Source organism: Parasteatoda tepidariorum, chromosome 1 (genome assembly GCF_043381705.1).
Source record: "Parasteatoda tepidariorum isolate YZ-2023 chromosome 1, CAS_Ptep_4.0, whole genome shotgun sequence".
Classification (NCBI taxonomy): domain Eukaryota; kingdom Metazoa; phylum Arthropoda; class Arachnida; order Araneae; family Theridiidae; genus Parasteatoda; species Parasteatoda tepidariorum.
The window spans coordinates 69529205-69553696 of NC_092204.1; the positions used below are offsets into that span (position 1 = coordinate 69529205).

At 26.8% G+C, this 24492-nt stretch overlaps 2 protein-coding genes across 2 annotated transcripts in view; one reads left to right on the forward strand and one right to left on the reverse strand.

The window, feature by feature from the left end:
- Positions 1-9793, forward strand: part of LOC107438984 (VPS54 subunit of GARP complex scat) — a 32377-nt gene extending 22584 nt beyond the window's left edge. Inside the window, exons 16-24 of the mRNA XM_043038814.2 lie at positions 891-940; positions 2197-2279; positions 2365-2458; positions 2572-2677; positions 4092-4179; positions 4548-4669; positions 4887-4967; positions 6336-6538; positions 9590-9793. Coding sequence (XP_042894748.1) covers positions 891-940; positions 2197-2279; positions 2365-2458; positions 2572-2677; positions 4092-4179; positions 4548-4669; positions 4887-4967; positions 6336-6538; positions 9590-9686 — 924 coding nt within the window. The 3' untranslated portion in view covers positions 9687-9793. The remainder of the gene's footprint in view (positions 1-890; positions 941-2196; positions 2280-2364; positions 2459-2571; positions 2678-4091; positions 4180-4547; positions 4670-4886; positions 4968-6335; positions 6539-9589) is intronic.
- Positions 9794-14060: 4267 nt separating this feature from the next.
- The window catches only part of LOC107439014 (cleavage and polyadenylation specificity factor subunit 1), a 42103-nt gene continuing 31671 nt past the window's right edge, over positions 14061-24492 (reverse strand). The window contains exons 24-32 of the mRNA XM_016051469.3: positions 23364-23593; positions 22046-22114; positions 21879-21962; positions 20072-20248; positions 16939-17005; positions 16637-16846; positions 16410-16539; positions 14818-14956; positions 14061-14342 (exon numbers count right to left, since the gene is read on the reverse strand). Coding sequence (XP_015906955.2) covers positions 14295-14342; positions 14818-14956; positions 16410-16539; positions 16637-16846; positions 16939-17005; positions 20072-20248; positions 21879-21962; positions 22046-22114; positions 23364-23593 — 1154 coding nt within the window. The 3' untranslated portion in view covers positions 14061-14294. The remainder of the gene's footprint in view (positions 14343-14817; positions 14957-16409; positions 16540-16636; positions 16847-16938; positions 17006-20071; positions 20249-21878; positions 21963-22045; positions 22115-23363; positions 23594-24492) is intronic.

The following is a 24492-nucleotide window of genomic DNA, read 5'->3' on the forward strand; positions in this document are numbered from 1 at the left end:
TCGCCATATCTTGAGAACTTTTTAAATGAATTGAAAATTTTTACACATAATTATAAAATTTGTTTATCCGAATGATAGCTGTAATAAATATTAAGGTATGCAATTTTTTACATCATTTTTAAGTGTGTTACAGGCAAAAGTTACAGGCAGTTAAGTTACAGGCAAAATACAAAATTTGAGCAAAATCGATTGAATAGTTCCTGAGAAATCGAATTTTAAATACCCAGGCGCAGCCGTAGAAATGTAAATAAACATTTGAAAAAAGTTTGGTTACTCTTCTCTTGCTATGGGCATGTAACTATTTTGTCCCATTCTCATTTAAAGACCAAAAGGAATGCATGGTTTACGTCCATAAACGAAGGAACAAAAATAATTTCACGTGCGGACAGGAAGGGTTTCTTCGCAGTACGGGCCATCCTCACTGCGTAATAACTCTCAGGGAGAAGCGATTTTTCATATTATAAATTTGTTAAACTCCTTAAAATGTAATAGATGGGTAATCCAATCGTCATTTTTGTGAAAAATGGACCTAAACCATTCTTTCCCCTCTTTGTTTTCAGTTCTTAGTGATATTACTTTTTAAATTTATTTATTCATTTTACTATTATTTTTGGAAATATTAATTATATTCTTAATAAGTTTGCTGAGGAACCCATAGCTAATTCAAAGGGTCTGCAAACGACGGTTTGGTAAGCCTTGCTTATAAAGAAAAATACTGTAACATTGCTCCCTGGCAAGGGTGTATTTATATATTCTTTTAACTATGTATTCTATTATATTATTATTCAATGTAAACTTATTTTTAGTATTTTTTTTCCAACTGTTTTTCCGAATGTTTATTTAAAATGTTAGCTTTTTGTTGATTTATGCTTTTACTATTAAAATTTTAGGCCAATCGTTTTGTATCAAGGTTTCATGAAGAAAAGAAAACAAAATTAATGTAAGTTTCTACATGTAAATTTTTCCCCCCATTTCCTTTATTTATTTTTTGCTTGCATATTTATGTGATTGAGATATGAATAGTGAGGTTGAAGTTGAAAATTTACTTTGAAACTTACCAAATTTTAATGTTGTCAGAGACAATATTCCATATTTCGGCACTATTTTATTTATATCTCTTATTGTTGAAAGCAGTGTGGATGCATGTTTTGCTGAAAAATCTTAATTAATTGAAATTTCCAAAATCAATTTTTAATATTATTTTGGTTAGTAGTCCCTGGATTGTTTTAATAAATATTTTGATTTCATAACTAGTTTATCCGGTAATTAATTTGTTGAATTTTTTATTTCTTATAATTATTGCTTCGATGAAAAATCATAAATGATGAGAATTCCCAAAACAGATATTTCACTTTACTTTAATGAGTAGTTCAGGGATTGTTTTGAGCAAGATTCTGATTCAATGACTAGTTTACATGAATTGATTTCTTTGATTTTAATATTATTTAATGAACTTATTCTAAGTCCATCTGCCATTATAAAATTTCCTATCCATCATGCTTTTGTGAACTGTTTTGGTGAGAGATCAGTAAATTATTTATTAAATATTTTTAATATTATTTTTTAAATATTACAGTTATATAAAACTTAACACTTTCATCGCAGCAATGACGCGTCTCTGTCCCTCCCTCAGCTCTTAGAGTCCTTCTGCAGCACTAAAATTGAAATATAATGCAAATTCCTTTAAAATTTGTTTATTTTACTTTAAAAAATTATAATCAATTGCAATTAATAACCCTATTCACTAAGACAACGATAGAGCATAGCAAATATTCCTGGAAGATGAATTATCTTGTCCGTTGCAATGAAAGAGTTAATGCAGAACTTAATATTGACTTCTTATATAGAAATAACAAGATTTTAAACATACTGCGTTTTTTTAATAACTTAGAGTGCTGAACAATATGCTTTCTGAAGTTAAAATTTGTATAAGGACAAAAAAAGAACAATAGAACACACCATCTACTCACAATAAGTTGAGAAGAAAGTCTAACAAAAACAAATCTTGTTATAAGATAGCTTGTACTTAAATAAAATTGTTTTTAGTCATATCTCAATGTTCTCTTTTTATATATTCTTTTTTGAGAGTGTGCTTTAGAATGTTTTTTAATTTCAAAACTATTATGTCTCATTTGTAACTACTTTGTGGATAAATATTATTAACATTTAAGACTCTCATGATTATTATTATTTTAGTTTAATTTTGGAAAATGAGCAGTGGAAACAAGCTGATGTTCCATCTGAGTTTCAAGAGTTGGTTAATCGCATCATATCTACTGGTAAATATTCTTTTTATTAAACTTAATGCACTTTTTTTTTATTTGAAATCGTTGATTGATTCCAATACATTTGTAATATAAACAGGAAGTATTACTTATATGAAAAAAGGTGTCTTAGCTACTAGCCAACAACCTCAGCTCTATTTAGTTGTTGATGGGCAAAATTTTGCAGTTTGTGGGTAAGTTTGAAAACATTAATATTTGCTCTAATTTTTTTAGCATCAAATTTTTAGAAAATTCACCATTCTTATCATGTATAGATAGTTTAATATGTGTTCACTTTTTTTTTAAGGACTGTCTTGATGTTATTAAAAATGGTCATTGAATATTGTCAGTGTGCGGAAGAATTACCACTGCTGGCAACAGATCTTGCTAATCGACTTATTGATTTATTAAAGGTATCTATAAATTCATTTATCATAAAAGTTAACAGTTTTTGCCTGTTAAAAATGTTACCCTTATCAATTTCTTCAAATCTTGAAAATTATTAGATTTTTATTTGCTTAAACTATATAAAAAATTAAATAAAATTCATTTTTATTAGTAGATACAAATTAATTCTTTATCCATGTTAACTTGTTTTTTTTTATTTTAGAAGAATTCATAAGTTTGTAATTAAGAAAGATATTTTGAAATGTTATAACTTAACATAATGCAAGTAGAAAGTATAATAAATATCGGAAATATCTAAATGCAGTCAAACCTCAATATTATGAACTCAAAGGGAGACATTAAAAAAAATTGTGATATCAATAATTTTATCATCAGTATGAGTATCTTAGCTTTTTATTTATTTGCTGCAGTTCTGGATACTTTAATCCCTTTTAATAATTATGATTCTTCCCAATCACCACATACTGTAACATTATTGTCCACAATAACTACCTCCTAAGTATCAAATTTTTTTTTGGGTGGGGGGATTCATTCAAGAAGTAAGTTCTTTCCAATATTATGATCGAGTATCCATCTCTATGCACACGTCTTACGTATTCACTTTTTTAAAAATAGATAACACAAGCAGTTTATTTTCAAACATGATAATATCTCCTATTTTAGGTTTTAAAAAAATTATTCTCGATATTTTTCCAGAATTGTTTTTAAAAATTGAAAGACTATTTTAAAGTTTTTGAAAATTCGGAAATATATTTTTTTGTGATGAAGAATGTTTCGTAAAATTGAAGGGTACTGAGTAATATATTTGGCTAAAAAAAAATTTCTTTTTTATTAATAACATAGCAAATGCCCAAAAATACAGATTTTTTTGTGATATCGAAAAATTTGTGTCAAAGTTCACGATGTTGAAGTTTGACAGCATCTGTAATCTTTTTATAGCTGTAGTTATAAATTTGTGAAATACAAGTGATTTAGTGCTTTCATACTCTATTGTTCTGACATGTTCTTTATGCATTCTGCAGCTACTAAACAAACACAGTTTGAAGAATCTGTGTGGTAGATACATGCAGTTAGTTTAAAACTATATGTATGTGACTGTGGGAATAATGCATAGAGGTGCTAAATTTCTTTGTTCATTTTATTTCTTTCCATCAGAATTTTAAAAAAAAAAGAAACTTTTTTTTTTTTTAAGATTGTGACGAGCATGAGTTATTGTATAATTCTGGGTTAATAGTGTCTTGAAATAGGTATTAATATAATTTATAAGTGTTTATTACAAATATGTTCAAAATATTTTACAAAAATTTTATGTGCATGATGCAATGCAAAAAAAGGCAGTTTATTTTTTGTAAAAATAAATATGTAAGTTATTAGAATGTATATCATTTTAAAGGTTAATGAATTGTTTTATATTTCAAGGTGTTTAACTCAAGAACTTGTCAATTGGTCCTTGGTGCAGGAGCCCTACAGTTAGTTGGATTAAAAACAATTAACACCAAGCATTTAGGTAGATTCATGCTTTATTATGTTTCTTTTCAAACTATAAAAATACATAGTAATTACACTGTAAATATATTTAGTCTATGCTTTATATTAGGATATGCGGATTCTATTATAACTAATAATACGTGTTAGCTAATCTATAGTTAATGAAGCACTCAAAATTAACTTGCATTGTTTCCCCCCCCCAAGTAAATCACTTTCAAAAATAAGTTTTTAAACTTATATGTGCTTTTAAGACAAAACATTTCCAGTGATGATGTCATTTGATAGAGTTAACTATCTGTATGAAGTTTTCTTAAATAACAATTATATTTGGAAAAGGTTTTAAGACAGTATTTTATTATTTAGAAATGATTTTTTTTTTCATTGCAGCTTTGACATCTCGATGTTTACATTTGATAGTGTACTTCATTCCTTACATTAAGAATCATTTCCAAAGTAAAACATCAACTAGGCAGCAAACAATAGATAAACATTTTGATCATGTTACTAGAGTAAGTAGTTAAAATAAATTTTTATTACCAGTTTTTAAATTTTTATTCTACTTTGTTTTCAAATTGGTGAGTAATATCATTGCAATTGATAAAAAATTGTTAGCAAAACTTTTTCAACTTACCTAGTAAAAAAACCCGAGTTATTTGACTGTCGAATAACTTTTGTTTTCCATTTACTTAAATGTATTATTAAATCTTTGTTATCCTTTTCATTTAGAACTATACAGAACACATTCGAGAAATCAGTCTTAAACTTGAATCAATAATTTCTGATATGTTTGATGTGCAATTGAGAAAGGTAACTATTGGTGATTTATTGTTAATTTTTATTAATAAAATGCTATACTGTGCAGTGGTCAGCAATAGCGTATGACAAGTAGGGAAACTACTGTAGTCAGTATTTTTCCGCAGTTTGTAGTGTTGTGTGCTTTTTTTTTCTTTTGAAGAAAAAAAAGTAGTGTAGTGTGTAAAGCAATACAAAAAAAAACTAATTTGTAGCTATTCTTGGCAACTACTTTTACAACATTGGTTTAAAAAAGAAACAGTCTTTGCAGATCTGTCAATGGATGCAGCTGAGCATTCATAGAAATTACATATTTAAAATCATGTATAACTAAAGCTTAAACTAGCCATTACGAAAAGAATATAATCAATCACTCTGGTCACACTTTCACGGGTGAATGCACACTCATAAAACATTGATGTTATTTCAAAGGAAGAAAACCTCTTTTGGATGTACTTAATTTCTTAGAGGAAATAAATGGGCATTAAGCAATAAAAAAAATTTCAGGTATTTTAAAATTTCAGATTTTTTATATCGAATGTTCGCTCTTGCAAAAATGCATAAAAAGTTGAAGGATAAATTAACAAATTAAAAAAAATAATAAGTTTTGGAATAAAGAACTGGCTTATGTAAACATGAATAAATATTTATTAATTATTACTCTATATTTAATCTAAGTCGATTTCTTATTCAAAACAATTTTTTATAAAGTTCTTAATTCATTAGTTCCAAGTGTAAATTAAGTTCTCCAGCTAAGTTCATCTCCTTAAAGTAGTGAAATAGTTACTACAATTAAAAAAAGTAGTTGTAGTAAAAATAATGTAGTTTTTCCAACCATTGATACTATGTATATTATTTAATAGATAAAAAAAATAATTAATTTGATTAACAAATAATTTTTCTATACTTTATCATTTATGATGTTTTTGGAATCACTTATAATAATGTTTATAAAGACTCATATGTAAGTTTGATTTTTTTGGAGGGAAAGGGAAGATAAAAGTTACTATTAACTTAGATTTTTGAGCATTTATCCTGAAAACCTTGGTCAAAGTGTTATAATTTAATTTAATTTTATTTTACCATATTTATGAAAGAAATTATTTATATGTCTATGTTAATAAGTGTTTATAATGTCTATGTTTAAAAGTTTTTTTTTTCAATATATAGCTTTTAACAATAAATTGTTTATTAAATTTCATTATATTTAATTTATTTTTTGTATAATTTCCAAAATAGTGTACTAGAAAAAAATATCACTGTAGTCTTACGTTTTCTGTTTTCCAAAGTTAAAAGTTGGGATAATTTTATTTTTATTTTGAATTTACAAGCACTTTGGTGATTAATGATACTTTTCATAATTCAATTTTATGTTATTTTTAGTGGGAAGTTAAAGCTCCAGTTCCTTCTCCATCATTCACTGCCATTTCTAAGCAGCTTTCAAAGGTTCATGGACTAATTCATAATGTGCTCTCTCCTGAGGAATTGAATAACATTTTCAGTAGAGTTAATAATAATTTTAAAACTAAACTAAGATTTCATCTTACCCGATTGCAAGTGAACAATGATGGTGGACCCCAGCATGGGTAATTTCTTTTGTTTCTGCTCTCAAGTTCTTAAGAAAAATATTTTTCAAAATAAATGAGTTTTTTTTTTCTTTCCAAATTTTATTTTATGTCTAGATAATGAGATTTTATTCAGCAATAAATCAAATGCCAATTCTTGAAATTTTTTTCCTTCTTACTGCACTTTTTTTTAAGCTTAGAAATTATGTTTGGAAGAAACTCATTTGTTTATTTACATTTTTTTGTTCTTAACCACAAATATAACATAATTTATTTCAGCTAAAATTACATATTCTTAACATGCTTTTAAAAGAATATTTCAATTCTTTTTTAGCATATTTTACTCATTTGAATATATATAATTTATGACCAGAATCTGAGTTTGAAAGATTTATAAGTATAAAGATGTGAAATTAATGAAATAGAACAATGAATGAGAAAATAGAATCACAAAATTTAAGTACACTGATGTCCAAAAATTGTGGGACAAATACAGTTTTTCAAATTTTTAGAAATTGTGATACAAATTAAGTGAATTTAAATGAAAACAATTAAAAATTTATTTAAAAATGGTGATAATAAAAAAGTTTTTTTCTTCTTTTTTGTCCGATTTACAGTTAATCAGTTATGCACTGTTTTGCTATTTAATGCAAATATGAAAATCCAAAAAGAGAGGTATCCCCTGCGAGATAAAAAAAAGTTGTGGCTTAAGATCAAGCATCACAGCAAGATTGTTCAAAAATGATGTAACTTTTGTTGCATCAATACGTAAAATAATACCTGCGAAGGATAGTGAATTGGCAATACAAGCCCCATGACTAGGGCTGCAAGTTTGTCGCGGGGAAAAAAGACCCCAAATTTGCGGGAAATTTTGAAAATTACACAAATTCTAAACATAAAAAAATTTATTATATAAATGATGCAAAAGACAGAAATTGCGCAAATAAAAAAAAGTTTTAAAATACACTATGAAAGTATTTCTTTGAATTTCAAGTAATATTTATATTTTTAATTAAATGAACAGAATTTTGGTACAAAGTATTGTACATTGTCAGATTATTCTCATTTATCCTTTGTCTTTCATCACTTAATACATTTTTATACTTAGAAAGCGATCTTTCTGCGTCAACGCTGTTTTTAGTCACCGACAAACTTCGTATTGCCACTTTTGGAGCGTTCGGTCTTTGATATCCAAAACTCGATCAATTTTCCTTTACCAACGCGCAATTCCTTGACCGTTGCTTTGTAAGAAGTAATTGCTGTGACAACTTAAACATTCTACATTCAAACTACTAGTTACAAGTCTCTACTAACTACTAGTCCCCCTCCTTCATCTAAGAAACTGATCCATATTTAAGAAATCACAAGAAGCCGCCTAGGAAGAATTAACTGGATATGTAGAAAGGCAGTAGAAATTTCATTGCCCAGTGCAATAGCATGTATAACAATTTTTCTGTCAAAGATTTAATTTATAACATTTTCCTTTTGTGATTCCAATTTCTTTTGTATTCTTACTGACTTCAGGAAGGTAAACCCTCCCTAAGTGTAGAAAGACCACCTTAGTTGACAAGATTGTGATTATCTCTTATCTCGGAACTATTTTCATGTCATTTTGCTATTGATTCACTCCCCTAAATATCTAATAAATTTTACATGTTCAATTTAAGGTTCAGGAAAATAAAAATTCTGTTTAATAAAAATAATAAATAAAAAATGGAAAAAAAAATCAAATTTTAAGCAATTTTTGCGCAAGTCAAGACATATTGAGAAATTCGCGGATTTTAAGAAAAATATATGACAATTCCGCGGAAATTCGAGCCGCGACAAACCTGCAGCCCTACCTATGACTAATCTCTCGTGCTGTTTACAAGGTTGCAAATTAAAGGTACTCTGTATTTTCTGAAGTAAAGGGCTGGTTGCTTAATATTATCCTATGTAAGTTTGTTCGAAGGCACTGTTCCCCAGTTTATTTTTAGATGAAGAGGACAAGGAGTGTCCACAGAACTGGAACAAAGATGTTCAGAGGAGTAGCCAGCCAGACGTGAATGTTCTTGAGTATGTCTGAGCTGCTCTTAGCAGGATGATTATGTCTCGACACACCCTCTGAGAAACCTCCAGGAGCTAAGTACTGCTTTAAGGGAAAAGTAGATTTTATGTAAAAATTTGTCAACCTTGTTGACAGCATGAGAATTCATGTGAGACCTGCATTGCTGTTGGGGGAAGCGACTGTACCTCTTATTCTACCTTCCAGAAGTGCTATTTCGCCACATCTTTTGGACAATCTGTTGCGATGCCCATAAAGCAAGTTCATGCCAGAAATTTTACTTGATTTGGTTTCATTTCATAAGTTGTCCACAAAAATGTATTTGTTCCTTAATTTTTGGACATGAGTGTAATTAGTTGTATATTACACCTATTGTAGTATATTATGTTTGTAAGCTGAGAGTATTTTAAAACTACTTCTAAGGTTAATTTCAAAAGTCAACTTTTATACAGATCTATTCAGCTAACATAAGGATATAAAAATGTATGCTAGATATAATAATATGCGATTGTAAATTAACAATTAGTGCAAAAAAAAATATAAATTATTTATCTTTTTACATTATTTTTAATTTACCTCGGCTTAAAAATTGCTTTTAGATTTAGAATTTGTCTTCTTTTTGCACAAATTTGTTGTTGTTATCTATATAGTTCGTGATACAACATTAATTTTTACCTTTTACAGTTATTTATTATTTTTAAAGGTTCCTTGATTTAACAAAACATAAATAGTATAGTATAGATTACTTTATTTTCAGAAGATGGGGCTTAAAATGTGTTTTCACTGCTTTTCTAATTGAGATATCTTGATTTCATTTAGTAATTTTAAATGTTTTTTTTAACTCAATACATATTACATATGTACTTACTGTATTTAGGTACTTTTAAAAAAAGAAAAATTGCAACTGAAATTTTTTTCAATTCCAAATATATTTTGCACAATATTTTTTTTAATGTATAGGTTATGGCTAATTATCTGTAATATTTTGATAAGTAAATTAATTTGCTACTCTCTTTCTTTATTTCTAGGTTGGTGACTCAAGAGCTAATTTTTTATATTCAAAATTTAAAGAAGCTTAATGCTCCAAGTGATTTTAATATAAATGATTTATGGCAATCTAGATAATAAATTGTAATATTTATTTAAAGAATTTATATTATATACCAGTTTATTGTAAATGAATAGGATATATTTTTCAATTAATTGTTTTGAAAATAAATTATTGTATTATATTTCATTAGTTGTGGTCACTTTTTGGCAAGCTCCTCTGTGTCAAACTGTTTAAATAGGAAATACTAGATATTTTTTCATAAGTTTCAAAAATGCACCAAATAATAATTATTTGTTAATTTTTAAAATATAAACTGTTTAAAAGCAGGAATGCACAATTATTTTTGAATAACAGACCATAAAAACTAGAAAATACTATTTTGAGGGCCAACAAAAACATGAAGTAAAAATTAAGATTATAACACTTAAAACATTATTTAAAAACTATTTGAAAGTACTTTGAATGACTCACAGAAGTATAATTATTTTTTTACCCAGGTGCAGGAATTAAAAATTATAAATAAATAAATCAAAATATATATTTACGAGATAACAAAAAATTTTGCCATAGATTTTTAGGCATACGGAAGGGAGGGGGGGGGGGAGAATTAATTTTTAAGTAAACCAGATATTAAAATTAGGTTTATTTTGTGATGGTTGAAATTGGACGTCATTACAATCTTACACTCTGTGAAAGAAAAAACCAGTTCTGTAACTTACTGTTATAGATTGTTTTTTACCACCATTTAAGACAGTTGAGTGTAATAACTAAATTTTATAAAAAAAAAAAAACCTTTTGAAGTGAGAAGATTTGTTTAAAGTTAAAATATTGAACTTACACAATGGCTTTTAAAGCTTTGCTCAAATTACTTAAAATGTGATAGTGAAAATTAAATATATATATTTTGTCAGAACTTATAAACATAAAATTTAGCAAGGCTGACAAAAGCTAGAAAAATGATGAAACATACAACATCATTAGTGAATTTTTTAAATTTATTTAAAACAGAACGAGACTGGATTTTGTTTGAAAAGTTCGAAATTGGTTGTAGATGTATTTTAAAATGCGGCTTAATAAATGAATGTTTATTTGTTTTTTTCTTCCTATTTTTATAATTGCATTAAATCACATTTTCAATTTACTCATTGGTAATTCAGCTAGTTTAGACCAAGATCGCTCATCATATTCGCCTGATAACTGGCGTCTTATGAAGTGGGACTAGTGCTTTTGAGAAAGGAGTGTGGAAAAGTAAATTTACTGTTTACGCTCGATGGCAGTTAGAAGCAGGAAAGGGGGAAAAGCATAAGAATTTAGAACTGCAGGCCAAGAAAATGAATATGCTGCCAAGACATGCATGGTTGTTAATGAGGAGAATTTCTAAGATTGAATTTAAAAGCTCTCAAGATTGTTCGAAAGGCCAATAAATGATATTGAGAAACTCGATTTCCGAAGTACTTCGGAGTCATGGGAGAGGTACAAAAGTTTCCAAAATATAAAGTAGTAAAAAACATGCAAGTTACAGAGGAACAAATGGAACAGTCGCCAAGGTACAAAATCTGAGAAGAATTTATAAAAAGTTTAATGTCAAAAGTCGGGATTCATATGAATTGAATAAGAATTAGAAATTGTCACTAAAGTAGAAAGGAAGAACATAATGTGGAAATATTGTTTTAAAAATAATTCAAACGAAAATCGAAGTACTAAGAGAGACAAATGTGAACAGAGTTTCAGAGGTGGACAAACCAGAGGTTTCTGTGGTGGATCAAGAAGCACTTTTTGGTATCGCATGCTTGTGGGCTGAAGACACGCTCTTTACAACAGAAAGTAATTGGGTATAATATAAAAAAAAAAACACAACTACTTCCACTTAGTAGGAATAGCATTTACCATGACGCAATGCTAAATTCTATGCCACTATCCACATAAATCAATTATTAATCAAAAATCGAATATCAATTACTTTTCTTTATAATGCAATAAAATCTTGCGAGCAACTATTTAAACGATCAAACACTTTGTTTGTTTATTTGTGGCTTGAAGTTAGGCTCGCAGAAAATGCCGTTCATGGGTTAAATTTAGTAGGAATAACACAACCTGTGACGTAGACTATAGTATACCCAATTATATGATAAATGCCACTGAGGTATAAATGGGTAATGGAAATAAATTTGAGGTCAGTGAAACCATGCTGGAAACAACCCTTAGAGGCAAGAATGTTTAGTGTGGTGACGGAAAAAATGAAAAAGTGGACGAGGTGGCATTAAAGAGTGTAAGCAACCTTGAGTGCCGAAAAGTTAAATTGGGGAATTTAATACTCAATGATGTTGTAGCCCGGTAGGAAGTCAAGAGAATACTGGAAACGAAGTTTACCACTTTGACATGTTGGTGGCACTAAAACTCATAGTGTATCAAAAGTTTATAGCAAGACTCGTAGGGATAAAAAACTTAAGTTAAATGCAGGGTTTACTAAGAAAAATACATCAAAAGTTGATGGTAGGCCCCATCTGTTAAAAAGAAAAAAAAAATCTGAAGTGAAAGTACTGGTAAGGAAGCGCTGTACAAAACAGTTGGCGAGAGCAATGGAACCTGAAAAAAAAAAAAGTTTTGCTTTGTGGTGTTTCAAGCAGTCAACTAGATTCCAAAGGAAAATATGGATTAAGAATGATAAATGGAGGAAATCAAATCATCCTACACCGGAATATCATAAATTTTGCAAGAAACACAAATTATTTTGAATTGTGAAGCAAAGTACTTGCAACGCCCATAAATCTGTAACCAGATCAAAAGGGCTAATAGAAGGGTCAAACAAAGATTTTGAAACTTATAATTGTTGGCATTTGGAAATATGGAAAGAAGTGGCCAAATAGCACAAGTAAATAATGTGGATTTAACTGAAGATTTAGAACATCAAGTTTGGAAGTATAGAAAAAAAAAAGAGATGTCAAATGCAAAAACGGAAGAGAAAATAGATAATTCCAGTCAGTCAAAAATAAAAAATAATGGAATTTATGATGTGAAAAAATTATGAAATTGAGAAAAACCGCCAAAGCATTTAAAAGTTTTCATCGTATTTCATGTTTTTAGATTAGTACAAAAAATTTCAGAAGAATACCTCATGAAATAAAAAGACAAGAAATTATGGCTCTGATTAGCAACATAGCCTTGACGGGGAAAAAATGGCAAAAGAGTGTTATTCTCAGAAGATTCTATGATGGAGTCTTTGGACCTGAATTTTGAGAAAGATATACAAGCCTTATTAAAGTTAGTGCCGAAGAAAAAAATTATCTATCTTAATAAAAAAAGTGGGTTAAAAAATAATAATAAATGGTTAGAGTAGATATTTAAAAAATTTATGGAATTTGGCTAGATTGATTTTTTTCATAAATATTTTGCTTGATTTTTAAGAAAATACTGTCCAAGTATAAGTATTTCTATGGTAATTTTTAGTTGTTTTAAAACTTCTTCTTGCATGCTAGTTGTAATTTTATTAGAGTTAAAATATGAATTTAAAGCAAAACGTAGTGGTCAAAGATTGAGATGTAATATCACCAATAGTGTTTAATTGTTTACACTTAAAAATCCGTAGTGAAATAACACATGTAATGTATTGCAGAAGTAGGAAATATGATAAAAGTAAATGATGAAAAAGAAAATTTTAAGGAATATTTCAATTAACTTTTAGTCACTATATCTAAGTTTTAGGTTGCAGATAATATAAGCATGAATTTTAATTGTTTGATAGTGTTTGCATACAGTTGAGAAAAAACTATCTGTAGTTAGTAGCTTTGATTTACTTTTATTAACTTTGATTTATAATATGCCTAAATGAGATTTTTATTTATAGTAACTAAATTTTATTTCATTGTATTGGGAGAAAATTTCGCCATATAAAGAAAGCATATTTTTCTCTTGGCAGCGGCATGTCAATACCTTTAAAAATAAATTTAAGCCAGGCTGACATAAGCAAAAAAAATAATGAAACAGGCAATGTCACGTGTGAATTTTTTAAATTTATTTAGAACAGAATGAGACTGGCTTTTGTTTGAAGAGGTTGAAATTGGGGTATACATGTTTTAAAATGTGGCTTAATAGATGAATGTTTTTTTATTTGTTTTTTCTAGTTTTCAATCGCATTAAATCAAATTTTCAATTAATTAATTGGTAATTTGGCTAGTTAAGACCCAGATAACTTGCTATATTCCCCTGACATGTTTCATATTAGTCTATACAATTGTGCAAACGTTTTAAATTGTTTTTATACTTGGTAATTTCATAACCCACTTCAAAAAATTTGTCCTAATACAGCACTCTTCAAAGAAAACTCTCTTGCAGTAAACATTTTATCTATAGAGGAGTCATATTTTTCACATGTACTTAAAATATGATGCTTATATTTTAGTGAAGAAAATTTGATTCTTCTATAATAAAAATGAGAAACTAAAATGATATATCAGACAGATGAAATTTTTACTATAAAAATAATATGTACAACGTAACAAAAAAACACATTTTTTCTATGACAATGCTTAATAAATAATAAAGTCCACTGTAAACACTGCGAAACAGAAATGCAAAAAAACGAAGGTTTGTAAGATAAAGGGGAAGACGCATCAAGATATGCAGAAAACATAAAATGAGTTTATAAAAATAAGTACTTGTCGTTCTTCATAATAAAAGCATTTTTAAAAATATGATGTGCTCTGATGAATTTCAAGAAGATCTTCAATTATCTATAACAGAAAAAGAACCTTAAATACATTTCTGGCAAATAAGAGTGTTTGAGATCGAAGAAAAAAAAAACTTTATAAGTCTTTGATGTATATACTCATACAGTTTTTAATTTGAGCAGTGTAGAGTAAATAAAAATTGCTCTATTTAAAAAAGCTCATGAATGACTTGATTCAAAATTATTAGCATTTTTTACATAATTAAGTTAGGGATTTCACAAAATAATTGCATTCTTTTATACTAAAACATTTTAATCTTTTGAACAATTTTTTAATACAAAAACAATGTCACAATAAACTGTATATATATTTTAATTATTTGATTGAATAAAAAGATTTATATTCAAAATCACAATAAAATATGAAAATTTGTTGTAGAAATCTCAGTAAATTCTTAAAAAATAATGGATAGTTTTTTTATGAAAAATAATGTTATGCATTAAAAAATGTCCATTCATATTAACCAAGTAAAATTTACCTGATCAGATGAAGTACCAATTCTTTTAGAAACTTCTGTTTTCTCCAAGATCGATAGATTGAGAAACATAGACAGCAAATCTCCATCCAAAATATTTTTATGTGGATTTTGTAACAATTTTCTCTGACTTTTAAACATCCTGTAGCATATCACAAAAAGTAAATTTACTTAGATGTTTTTTGGTGCGAAACAAATATTTTTATTACTTGACAAATAAGATTTATTTTAAAAACAACAAACACAATATTGAATTTTATTTTTTTTTCTAAATTAACTTTAAATTTACATTTTTAGAAATTTATTATCTATAAATATTTAATAAATAAATATGTAAAATAATTAAGGAATTTTTATAAAATAGAAAAAAAAAGGTTTATAGCAAAGTTATAAAGAAAAAAATACTTTCTTAGGGTAAGAATTTCTATTTTATATTAATCGTCATATTAGTGACATGCATTACATATATGGCTAATAAAAATTAATTATTAAAAAAATTTATTTTCTTTATAAGATTTTTACTTTTAGTTAATAAGAGTTTATTAAGCTTTATAAAGATAAAATGAATGTGATATCTGCAAGACTATTGCCATTCTAAAAATTTTAATTTGATAACTTACATAAAATTAAAATTGCAATAAAAAAATTAATTAATAATGCATGAAATATGATAAATTTCAGCTCAATATAAAGAAGGTAGTGTTTAAAAGCCAAAGATCTGAAATAGACTAAAAACAATTAATCTTGAATTAGCGTGGTGTGAGATGGTTTAGACATGTAGTACATATTCAGCAGATATATTAACTCAAATTACCAGTCAGATGCATCAAGGTGAATATACTATACTCGCTTCCCCATATAGGCTTTATAAGCCTTAGACTCACGAGAGAACCATTGGCATTGCTCAGTGCGAGCGATTAGGCTGTACTTCTTGGTTCAGCAAGAGAATGCACTCTAAAGTCGGGATCATTTTCGACTACTTCATGTCAACGGGAGGCTGCAAATATAGCATCAGGCTCATGAATCCTTCATGCCAGTTCGGAACTGTACAAAATCATTGCAGCTCAATAGTGATGTGAGGCCATGCTTGGCATATTTTACGTATTTGTATAAACCTTCATCAATGTGATTTGTTTTGTAGAGTTGCGGGACCATTACCTCCATTTGTGTTATACTGTCATGCACATCAAAATGGTGTATTTATTGTATTCTACTACCAAGACAATCGCACCTTTCACAGATCCTGGTTAGCTACAGCTTAAGCATTTTTCTGACTTATCTATCAAGAATTGGTCTCTAATTGAGATGTTTCAAAGACAGATGTAAAACCATATCACACTACACCAGTGACCTTTACTAAATGATGGGCAATCGATTTTGATGTTTGGCAAACCATTCCTGTGTTGTAGAATCTATGCCTCGCTGTGGGGCAGCCTTCAGCAAGGCTGGAAAAGACCCAAATTGTTATTCACTAGCTATCAATTTTACTATATTCAGTGACACTTTTAATATATATATATATATTATCATTAATAAAATATAGTTATAATAGAAATGCTAGAAATTAATAAAAAGAATATGCAATAATACACAACCTGAAGCCTTTTGGATTTAATCCAGCAGTATGTGGAATGTGAGTAACTAAAACATTTTGCAACATAAGTAATCGTCTGTAAGTCTTTTCAGGAATGGGTAACACATACCCTAATCCACCATCTAAAGTAGCTGAAATTAATCGAAAGTTTTTTTAAATATATATATATATTTTACAACATATTTAAGTGTAGTGGAAAATAACATGTAGGCAAATAAACATACATACCAAACATTGTGACATGTCTCTTTTCTAAGAGATTTGCTTGTCTTTTATCATAGTTGGATAGTTCACCTATACGACATCGAATCCTAAAAAATGAATTTATATGATAACCAGCATGTATATCTGCTTTGCGAAGAAGTTTTGAACCCCCAAAACTTTCCCTTGCTTCAGGACAATACATGAATAATATTAAGTTTTTCTCCACATCAGAAACTAAAATTAAAAAAAAGAAAGACTGTAAACAAAAATGGATAAAATAATGAGATATTAAAAACAAAACTTATACTGTGAATTAGTAGTTTTACCCAAAAATCCAACTTGGTTGTTATCAATAAGAAATTCAACACTGTAAACTTCTAGAGGCTTTACATCCTGAAATATTCAAAAACATACACACTTGTACAATACGAAATTGTCAGCTTAATTTTAAAGAAAATTTTTTTCATTTATGATGCAATCTTTTCCATAAAATTTAAATAAAGGATATATAATTGAAGAGATATTACCTATTTTATCATCATTATTGGGATTTATTTTATTTTTTAAGAAAATATATTTCAGTTTATTTACATTACTCTAAAAAAAATTTTCATCAGAGATTTTGTAAACCAAAACAGTTTCAAAAATATTTAGAAACGTTCTGCAAGAGTGCATATACTAAATGTTTAATTTAAATTCTAATATATATTTTTCTTTAAGTAAATTACTATTACTATAACTAAATAATAAATTGCTCTACAATGGATATCAAAACTGGTTTAAATTTGAATCAAACATACACAACCCTACAATAGTTGAAGAATTACTTCCTGTATTTGACATTTTTTAAAATTTTTACATAATACTGAATGATAATTTCAGAGGTGTTTTAGGTCATGCGATTTCTTATATTTTTCAATAAAGTTTAAACCTCTCGGAGATTTGAGAGACCGGCAATAAATTACAAAAAAAAAATTTTGTTTTTGAACACCTTATATCAGAATATATAGCAATAAACTGGTATCGATTGCTTTGCTTTGATTTTTATATGCAATCATTCCACAAAATTTCATCATCCTAGCTTAAATATTTATGAAGATACAGACATTTTTTTAGAAAAAATAATTATTATTTTGTCTTATGATTTTAGCTGTAACTTAAATATTCAATAAAATTAAACAAAATTTTTAAAACAATTTTCAATTAAAATAGCAAAATTATCATTTTAAAATGTGAAGAAAGAATTTTGTAAAAAATTGCACAAGATATTTTCATTTAAAGTAATCCTTTCATACTGCACATGTGCAAAACATGTTTTAAAAACTCTTTTTAATAATTTTGCTGTGAATCCTATTTGATAAATTATGAAAAAAGTCAGTCTTGGTAATTGAAAGTTTCAGGCAATTTTCGAAGTAGTTTACGTAAACTTTGAAAAAAAGCTCTTAAAATAATAAGGGGTTTTCCACAAATGATATTTTAAAATAACAAACAGGATTTACTAGAATATGACACCAACATCAAGAGAAATCATCCCCTATAAGAGTATATTTTCCTTTGCATGTTTTTTTCCCTTATACCATAACATACATTATTATAAACTATTATCATATATTATTAATTTTTGTTACATAAAATAAAATGAATAAAAAAAAATTTTTACATAATTTTGTCCAAATTTCCTTAATATTTAAACTAGGTTACTGAACTCTTATACGAACTCTTTTATTGCGTATAAAAACCTAAGTAATCAATACAAGTTGAAAGTTCATTTATATTTTCTGGCAGGGTATTCAACTATACTTTTTCGTTGTTCTTAATTTATTACCAGTCCCTCAAACCTCTGAAAGCTTTCAACTTTATTGATAAGTATGAAAAATTGTGTGACCTAAACACTTGTAAAATTATAAAATAATCCTTTAAGTATTTCTTGAGAAATTTAAAAAAATTTCAAAATTTAAAAGTGTCTCTTCAATTATTGCTGGGTAGTGTATATAGGAGAGTGCCTTGCACCTTGGTGCACTTTTCACATCTTAATTTTTAGATTTGACAATTATAGTTGAAAAATCGAAAGAAAACCACAAACATTTTCCTTTGAAAAATATTTTTCTCAAACACAAACGAGTTTAAAATAAAAATTTGTCAGCCCCATAAAGTAAAAATTGCAAACTATAAAACTGTAATTGCATAATAAATTGTAATTGTGGTCACAAACACTCAGAAAAAAATTCTCAAACTTTTCCCGACTGACTTCTTAAAATTTCGCTAATTTTTTTATTTTTTAACCTATGGTATAAATTTTTATTATAATTTTTTTCAGTTATGTTTTATTCTCAACCATTAAATACATTACAAAACATTTTAGGTGGCTATTAGGATTAAAAATACAGAATTTTCTGGAAAAGCATCACACTTTTAGGTACCTCGCACACAAGTTTATTAGTTTTCTCCGACTTTTCTCAGTTTAAACCCAACAATTCCTTAAGATTAAACCTACAAACCTTAAGAATATTCTTTGTTTACACAAAGAATATTCTCAGTTTAAACCTAACATATTATTGATTTAGGTAGGTTTCCAATCATCTTGATTCTACATTGATTTTTTTATATGATATAAAAAAGTCAATACAAAATCAAAATGAATAGGGAAAACATGAGCCTATATGATATGTCATTTATTGTAACGATAATTGTAGATAATAATACCATGTTCTCTAGAAGTTACGTTCCCAATATAATAATGAATGTATTATTAAATTTTTAGGCATGGAGATGGATAAGTGCAATTTTTTATAAATGTTTTTAACAAATTAGAAACTATATTAAAAGTTACTTAAAAAATGGAATTTTATTTGATTATTTTTAAAAAAAACTGTTTTAGAAACACGAAAGCAAAATTACTTGATGAACAAATCAAGTTCACTGCTTCCAAATTCATAAGCAAATTAAAATAATAAAAAAACGCTGTGCTAATTTAAAAGATTGTAACAGATTAGAACACATTCTCTTGTAGCAAAAGATATTAAAATTATACAAAAAATTATGCACATATTGTATCTTAGAATGTGTTCCAGAATATAATCGCTACATCCTTTAAATAAAATCAAAATTATGGACAATATAAATTATCTTTTTTTTATAATTAAAACATTTAAAAATCTTTTCTTCTAAAATTTCAGTTGAATAGTTTAATTAATTTAAATTTAGAAAATGAAAATAAAATTTTAAACATTTCACTTTTAAGTATTGAAAATTTATTCTTCTCACCAATACATTAATTTAATTACTGCTTTGGATGCCGATTTTTGCAGTGATGCCACCCATTAGTTAAGCCCCCCCCCCAAACACAGGCGTAAAAAAAGTCTTAAATCTAATTTTATGGATTTTTAGTAACAAATGTAAAAACACTAAGAATTTTTTTTAAAAAAAGAAGCTTTAAAAAATAGGAATTAAAAAACTTACTCTGCTAACAAGAGACAAAGTACGACTTTTTTCTTGGTAACGCAGCAAAGATATAGATTTATATACATCAGCAACAATAATTAAATTTTTCAAAGATATAGCTGTGTGAATGTAGCACTGAGTATCAATAAAAGCAACTCCAATTAAATCATTGTCTTTCAGCTGCCATATATAAATCTAAACAATAAAAAATTGAGTGAATTAGTTTATTACATTAAAAAATAATTTATGGATATTTACTTATGTTAATAAATGATTAGTTAATTAAATTTATTAGTTACTATTAACTTACTTTTGTGAATTAATAGATAAACTTCATAAGCTAGTTAAGAAAGTGCTTTAATTTTTACACAACTTACGTTTTTACCTTTCCTTTCTTTCCTGATCAAATATTTACAGCACTTTCAAGAGTGAATTACAAGTGAATAAGCCAGTTGAATTCTTGTTTTTATTTTGATCATAATTTATAAAATAATCGTTAATCATAATTAATAATCTTTTTAAAATCAAACCTGTAAAAACAAAAATACTAAATCATAGTAAAACATGTTAAAACTACCTTTCAATAAAATTATTGTGCTCCTTTCTTAGTATTGAACTTTAGGGTTTTAAATGTTCTATAATTCAAAAGACTTTTTTCTTAAACTCAGTATTTTTATTTATTTATTTGTACTTGGAATTTTCTCACAAGGATAAAAAAAAATTCTTGTTATATTAAAATAGAAAAATCAAAATAATAGAAAAGAATTACACTTCTTGAAAAACTCTAACTAAAAACATTGAGACTTCAGAAAGAATTAAAAAGAAATTTTTCATTTGATAAGGTAAAACATCAAAAGAGCAAATCTTCATTTAATTATTTCATAAATATAATTATTTTATAATCTTCATTTAATCATACATAAAGCAAAAATAAGGACAAGCACATAAATGAAAATATTTTGAAAAATTTTAAAATCTTAAAAATTCTGCCACTGAACATGTGCCAATTTTTAAGATAAAGCCTTGAATAAATTAAATATAAACTCTTCTTTAATTATATTTACAAATGTCAAAACAGGGTAAATAAGAAATAAGGATACAACAATTCAACATTTACTGTATCAGTGAAATTTAATTTAAAAATTCCAAAAAATTTTTAAGGATTAATTTTTAAAAAAAAATCTATTTCTTAAAATGAAAATGTTTCAAGATTATGTGGATTGCCTTTTGAATAGTGAATTAATTTTAATGGAATTTAATAATAAAAGAGTAAAAGCTATCAGACATTGCAAGTTTAGAACTCCAAATCACCAGGACTATGGTTAAAAACAAGGGTTTTATCAGCATTAATTCAGTATTTTTTTATTATTACTTATTTTTCTAGTTTATTATATTTACAAAGGTACTAATTACAAAAATTAATAGCAAAAAATATGCTTTCAAATCACACATACAATGCAAACATTGTATTGTGATACATATAATTGTAAAATATATTGTTTTTGTTTTAAAATTTAAGATATAAAATGTTAAGATATCAAACTTAATTTCGTGTATCTTCAATGTCATTCTTTGATCATGTAACACAAATATGCGCATTTTCTTAAAAAAAGTCTCAATAGAACATTTAAATTTTAGAAAATAACAAAAATCAAGTGAATATATAAGTATATGTCTAAATTTAAAAATTAAGATATATATACACAAATATCTTTAAAATGTACTAAACATTAATAATAAACATAATTATCTAAACAAAACAGAAAAAAAACTTTAAAAAAAGCAATCATTTTTCTTAAAAATTATTCGGCAAAATCTTTCTTACTTTTTGGCCAATAGCACTCAACAGGAAACCTGAAACTTGACATAAAGCAGTGACTGGGCCTTTCTGTTCTTTACAATAAACAGTCTACAGAAGTAGAAATATTTGTTATTGAAGTAATAAATTGAATTAATAAATAAATAACTAAGTTAAAACATTAAACATGTTACCTTCATTTTATTTTTCGTTAGTGGTTGCCCAGGTTCAGGAACAACTTCAATGATATCTAAGATAAATATCTAAAAAAATCGTTTTAATTAACGAAATTTTTTAGAAAAAAAATAACACAAATATAATGTAGAATAAAATATTTAGCAATTTTTTTAAACTACTACATAAAATTTTACGTTTTTTGCAACTTTTAAACTTTTAAAACCAATTTATTTCACTTTCAAATTTTCTCATTTGAAATAAAACAACTTTAAGAGGTGTAAAATTTTAAATACTTTAAAATCCAAAAAATTTTGTAATTATTAAATCTATTTATAAATAAAAAAATCAATTATAAAAATCTATATAACTTATAAAAGAAATTAAATATATTTTTCGAATAAAATTGTTAACTGAAAAATTTCGCTTTATAATAGGTGTAATTTCAACCACATTTAGCAATATATGGTTGTCCTTAATATTTTGAGGAATTTGAGCCTCGTAACTTTTAAAATAAAATAAAAATTGATTAAAAAATGATTTTAAAAAATTGATCATAAATTGATTAAGAATAAAGACATGCTTATTCAAAATATAGTTCTAGAGTCAGATTTTATGACTTAAATGAAAGGATATAACTAAAATGTATATTTAATGTTATTATACATGTAAAAAATATATATATAAATAAAATACATTGATTTATTTAAAATGTTTTGAAATTTTAATTTAACAAATCCTTTTTTTCTTGGCACAAAAATAAAATTGACATTTGTAACAGATTACTGTTAATTTTCTGTAAATTCATAAGAATAAATAAAGTTTCTTTTTATTTCAAAGGCTTTGAGGCCTTTGAAAAATGTTATCCCTAGCTGTGGTCACATTTTATCCTTTTCATCAGCATCATTTCGTACTTCTTCAGTCTCTGCAGCCATTTTTTCCGCAACCAATGTCACACCACAAGTTTCAATGTTTTCATCAACTGATGCATAAACATCAAATGCAACATTTGAAGTATTTTCCCCAAACTGTAATATATCTTTATTCCTTTTATTATTTGCATCTGGAATTATTGTTTTTTTTTAACGAAATAGCTTAATTTTCTAGTCTTTAAAATTCTCCAATGATAGGTGCATGAATCTTTTATCACTAGAAACAGCATAAAAGTGTAGTATTCACATTATAAGAATAGCATTCATGATGGGATCAGTAAAACAAGACGATATATACAAAAAAAACATGGATAGAGGTTCCACTGTAGCTTTAATTAAGTCGATCCTTTCCTTAAATTTTTATTAATTACTTGAATAAATATTAAAACTAATTTAAAGTGAATACCCTTCCTCTGCTGGTGACATCTTCACCATAGTTATAGCTTGTTCCCATAGCCAAATAACCTTTTAAGCCACTTCGAGTACCTTCTGAAGCCAGCAGAACGTTTTTAACACAAGTGGCATGTTCCCACTCTTCCAATTCCATGAGAGTGTTGGGTATCGCCTCCCAACTCACAGGTGAAAACAGTTGCATGGAAAATCTTTCAGTCAAAGGATACATGTAGCGCTCATCCGCTATAAATCACAAAAATAAATAGATAAATACAAGTTAATATCTAAATAGCATTTTGAATTCCTTAAATATATGTATAATACAAAACCCTAGCAACATCAGAACTATTATTCCTTTTGGTACAAGTTCGATAATTAAAATCAGCATTATACATTCTCATAAAACATAAGAAACTATACTTAAATAGATAGCATTCAAATACATAAATATGTATAAGATAAACATTGAACTTTTTTAATATAAAATCATTATAACTTTTGAATTATTAGTCCTATTGCAACAAACTTGGTCTCAATCGATTCAGCATAAGAAATACTTTAGAAACATTACCTCATTTATCTTGATAGCAACATTTAAATTTCTTTCCCCATTTACGCCCATCCTGCCAAAATCTAACATGCAAAGATATACAACTATTTATTATTAGGAGTACTATACTTAAATGTCTGCAATTGAATAGATTTTTTTTGTGGAAGTAAGATTTTTGATTATTTTTGAGCCATCTTTACTATATTAGCTATCATATTTGGTGATCCCGGATTTATCAAGTAGTAGAATGCTATATACATAACATTATTTTATGATCTTTCTGAATATTGAACTTTATTTCCTTATATATATATTAAACCTTTATCCTACCAATTCCAACTTAACAAGATTAACTTAACATTTGGTAGTTGTTTTGTTTTAGTTGTGGCTATGCCATAAAACTGATTAAACAAATTATGCAGAAAAAATTTTTTAATCATATTATCTTTCTTTGTAATTCTGTATTAACTGTTACTAATTAAGTCTGGTTGTCGCTAGTTGGGAATACCCAAAAATTTTTTGTTCTATTTTTTATAGAGAAGAAATATGGAGAATTAAACTTTTAACTTTACTTATAATACCCTTTTAACTA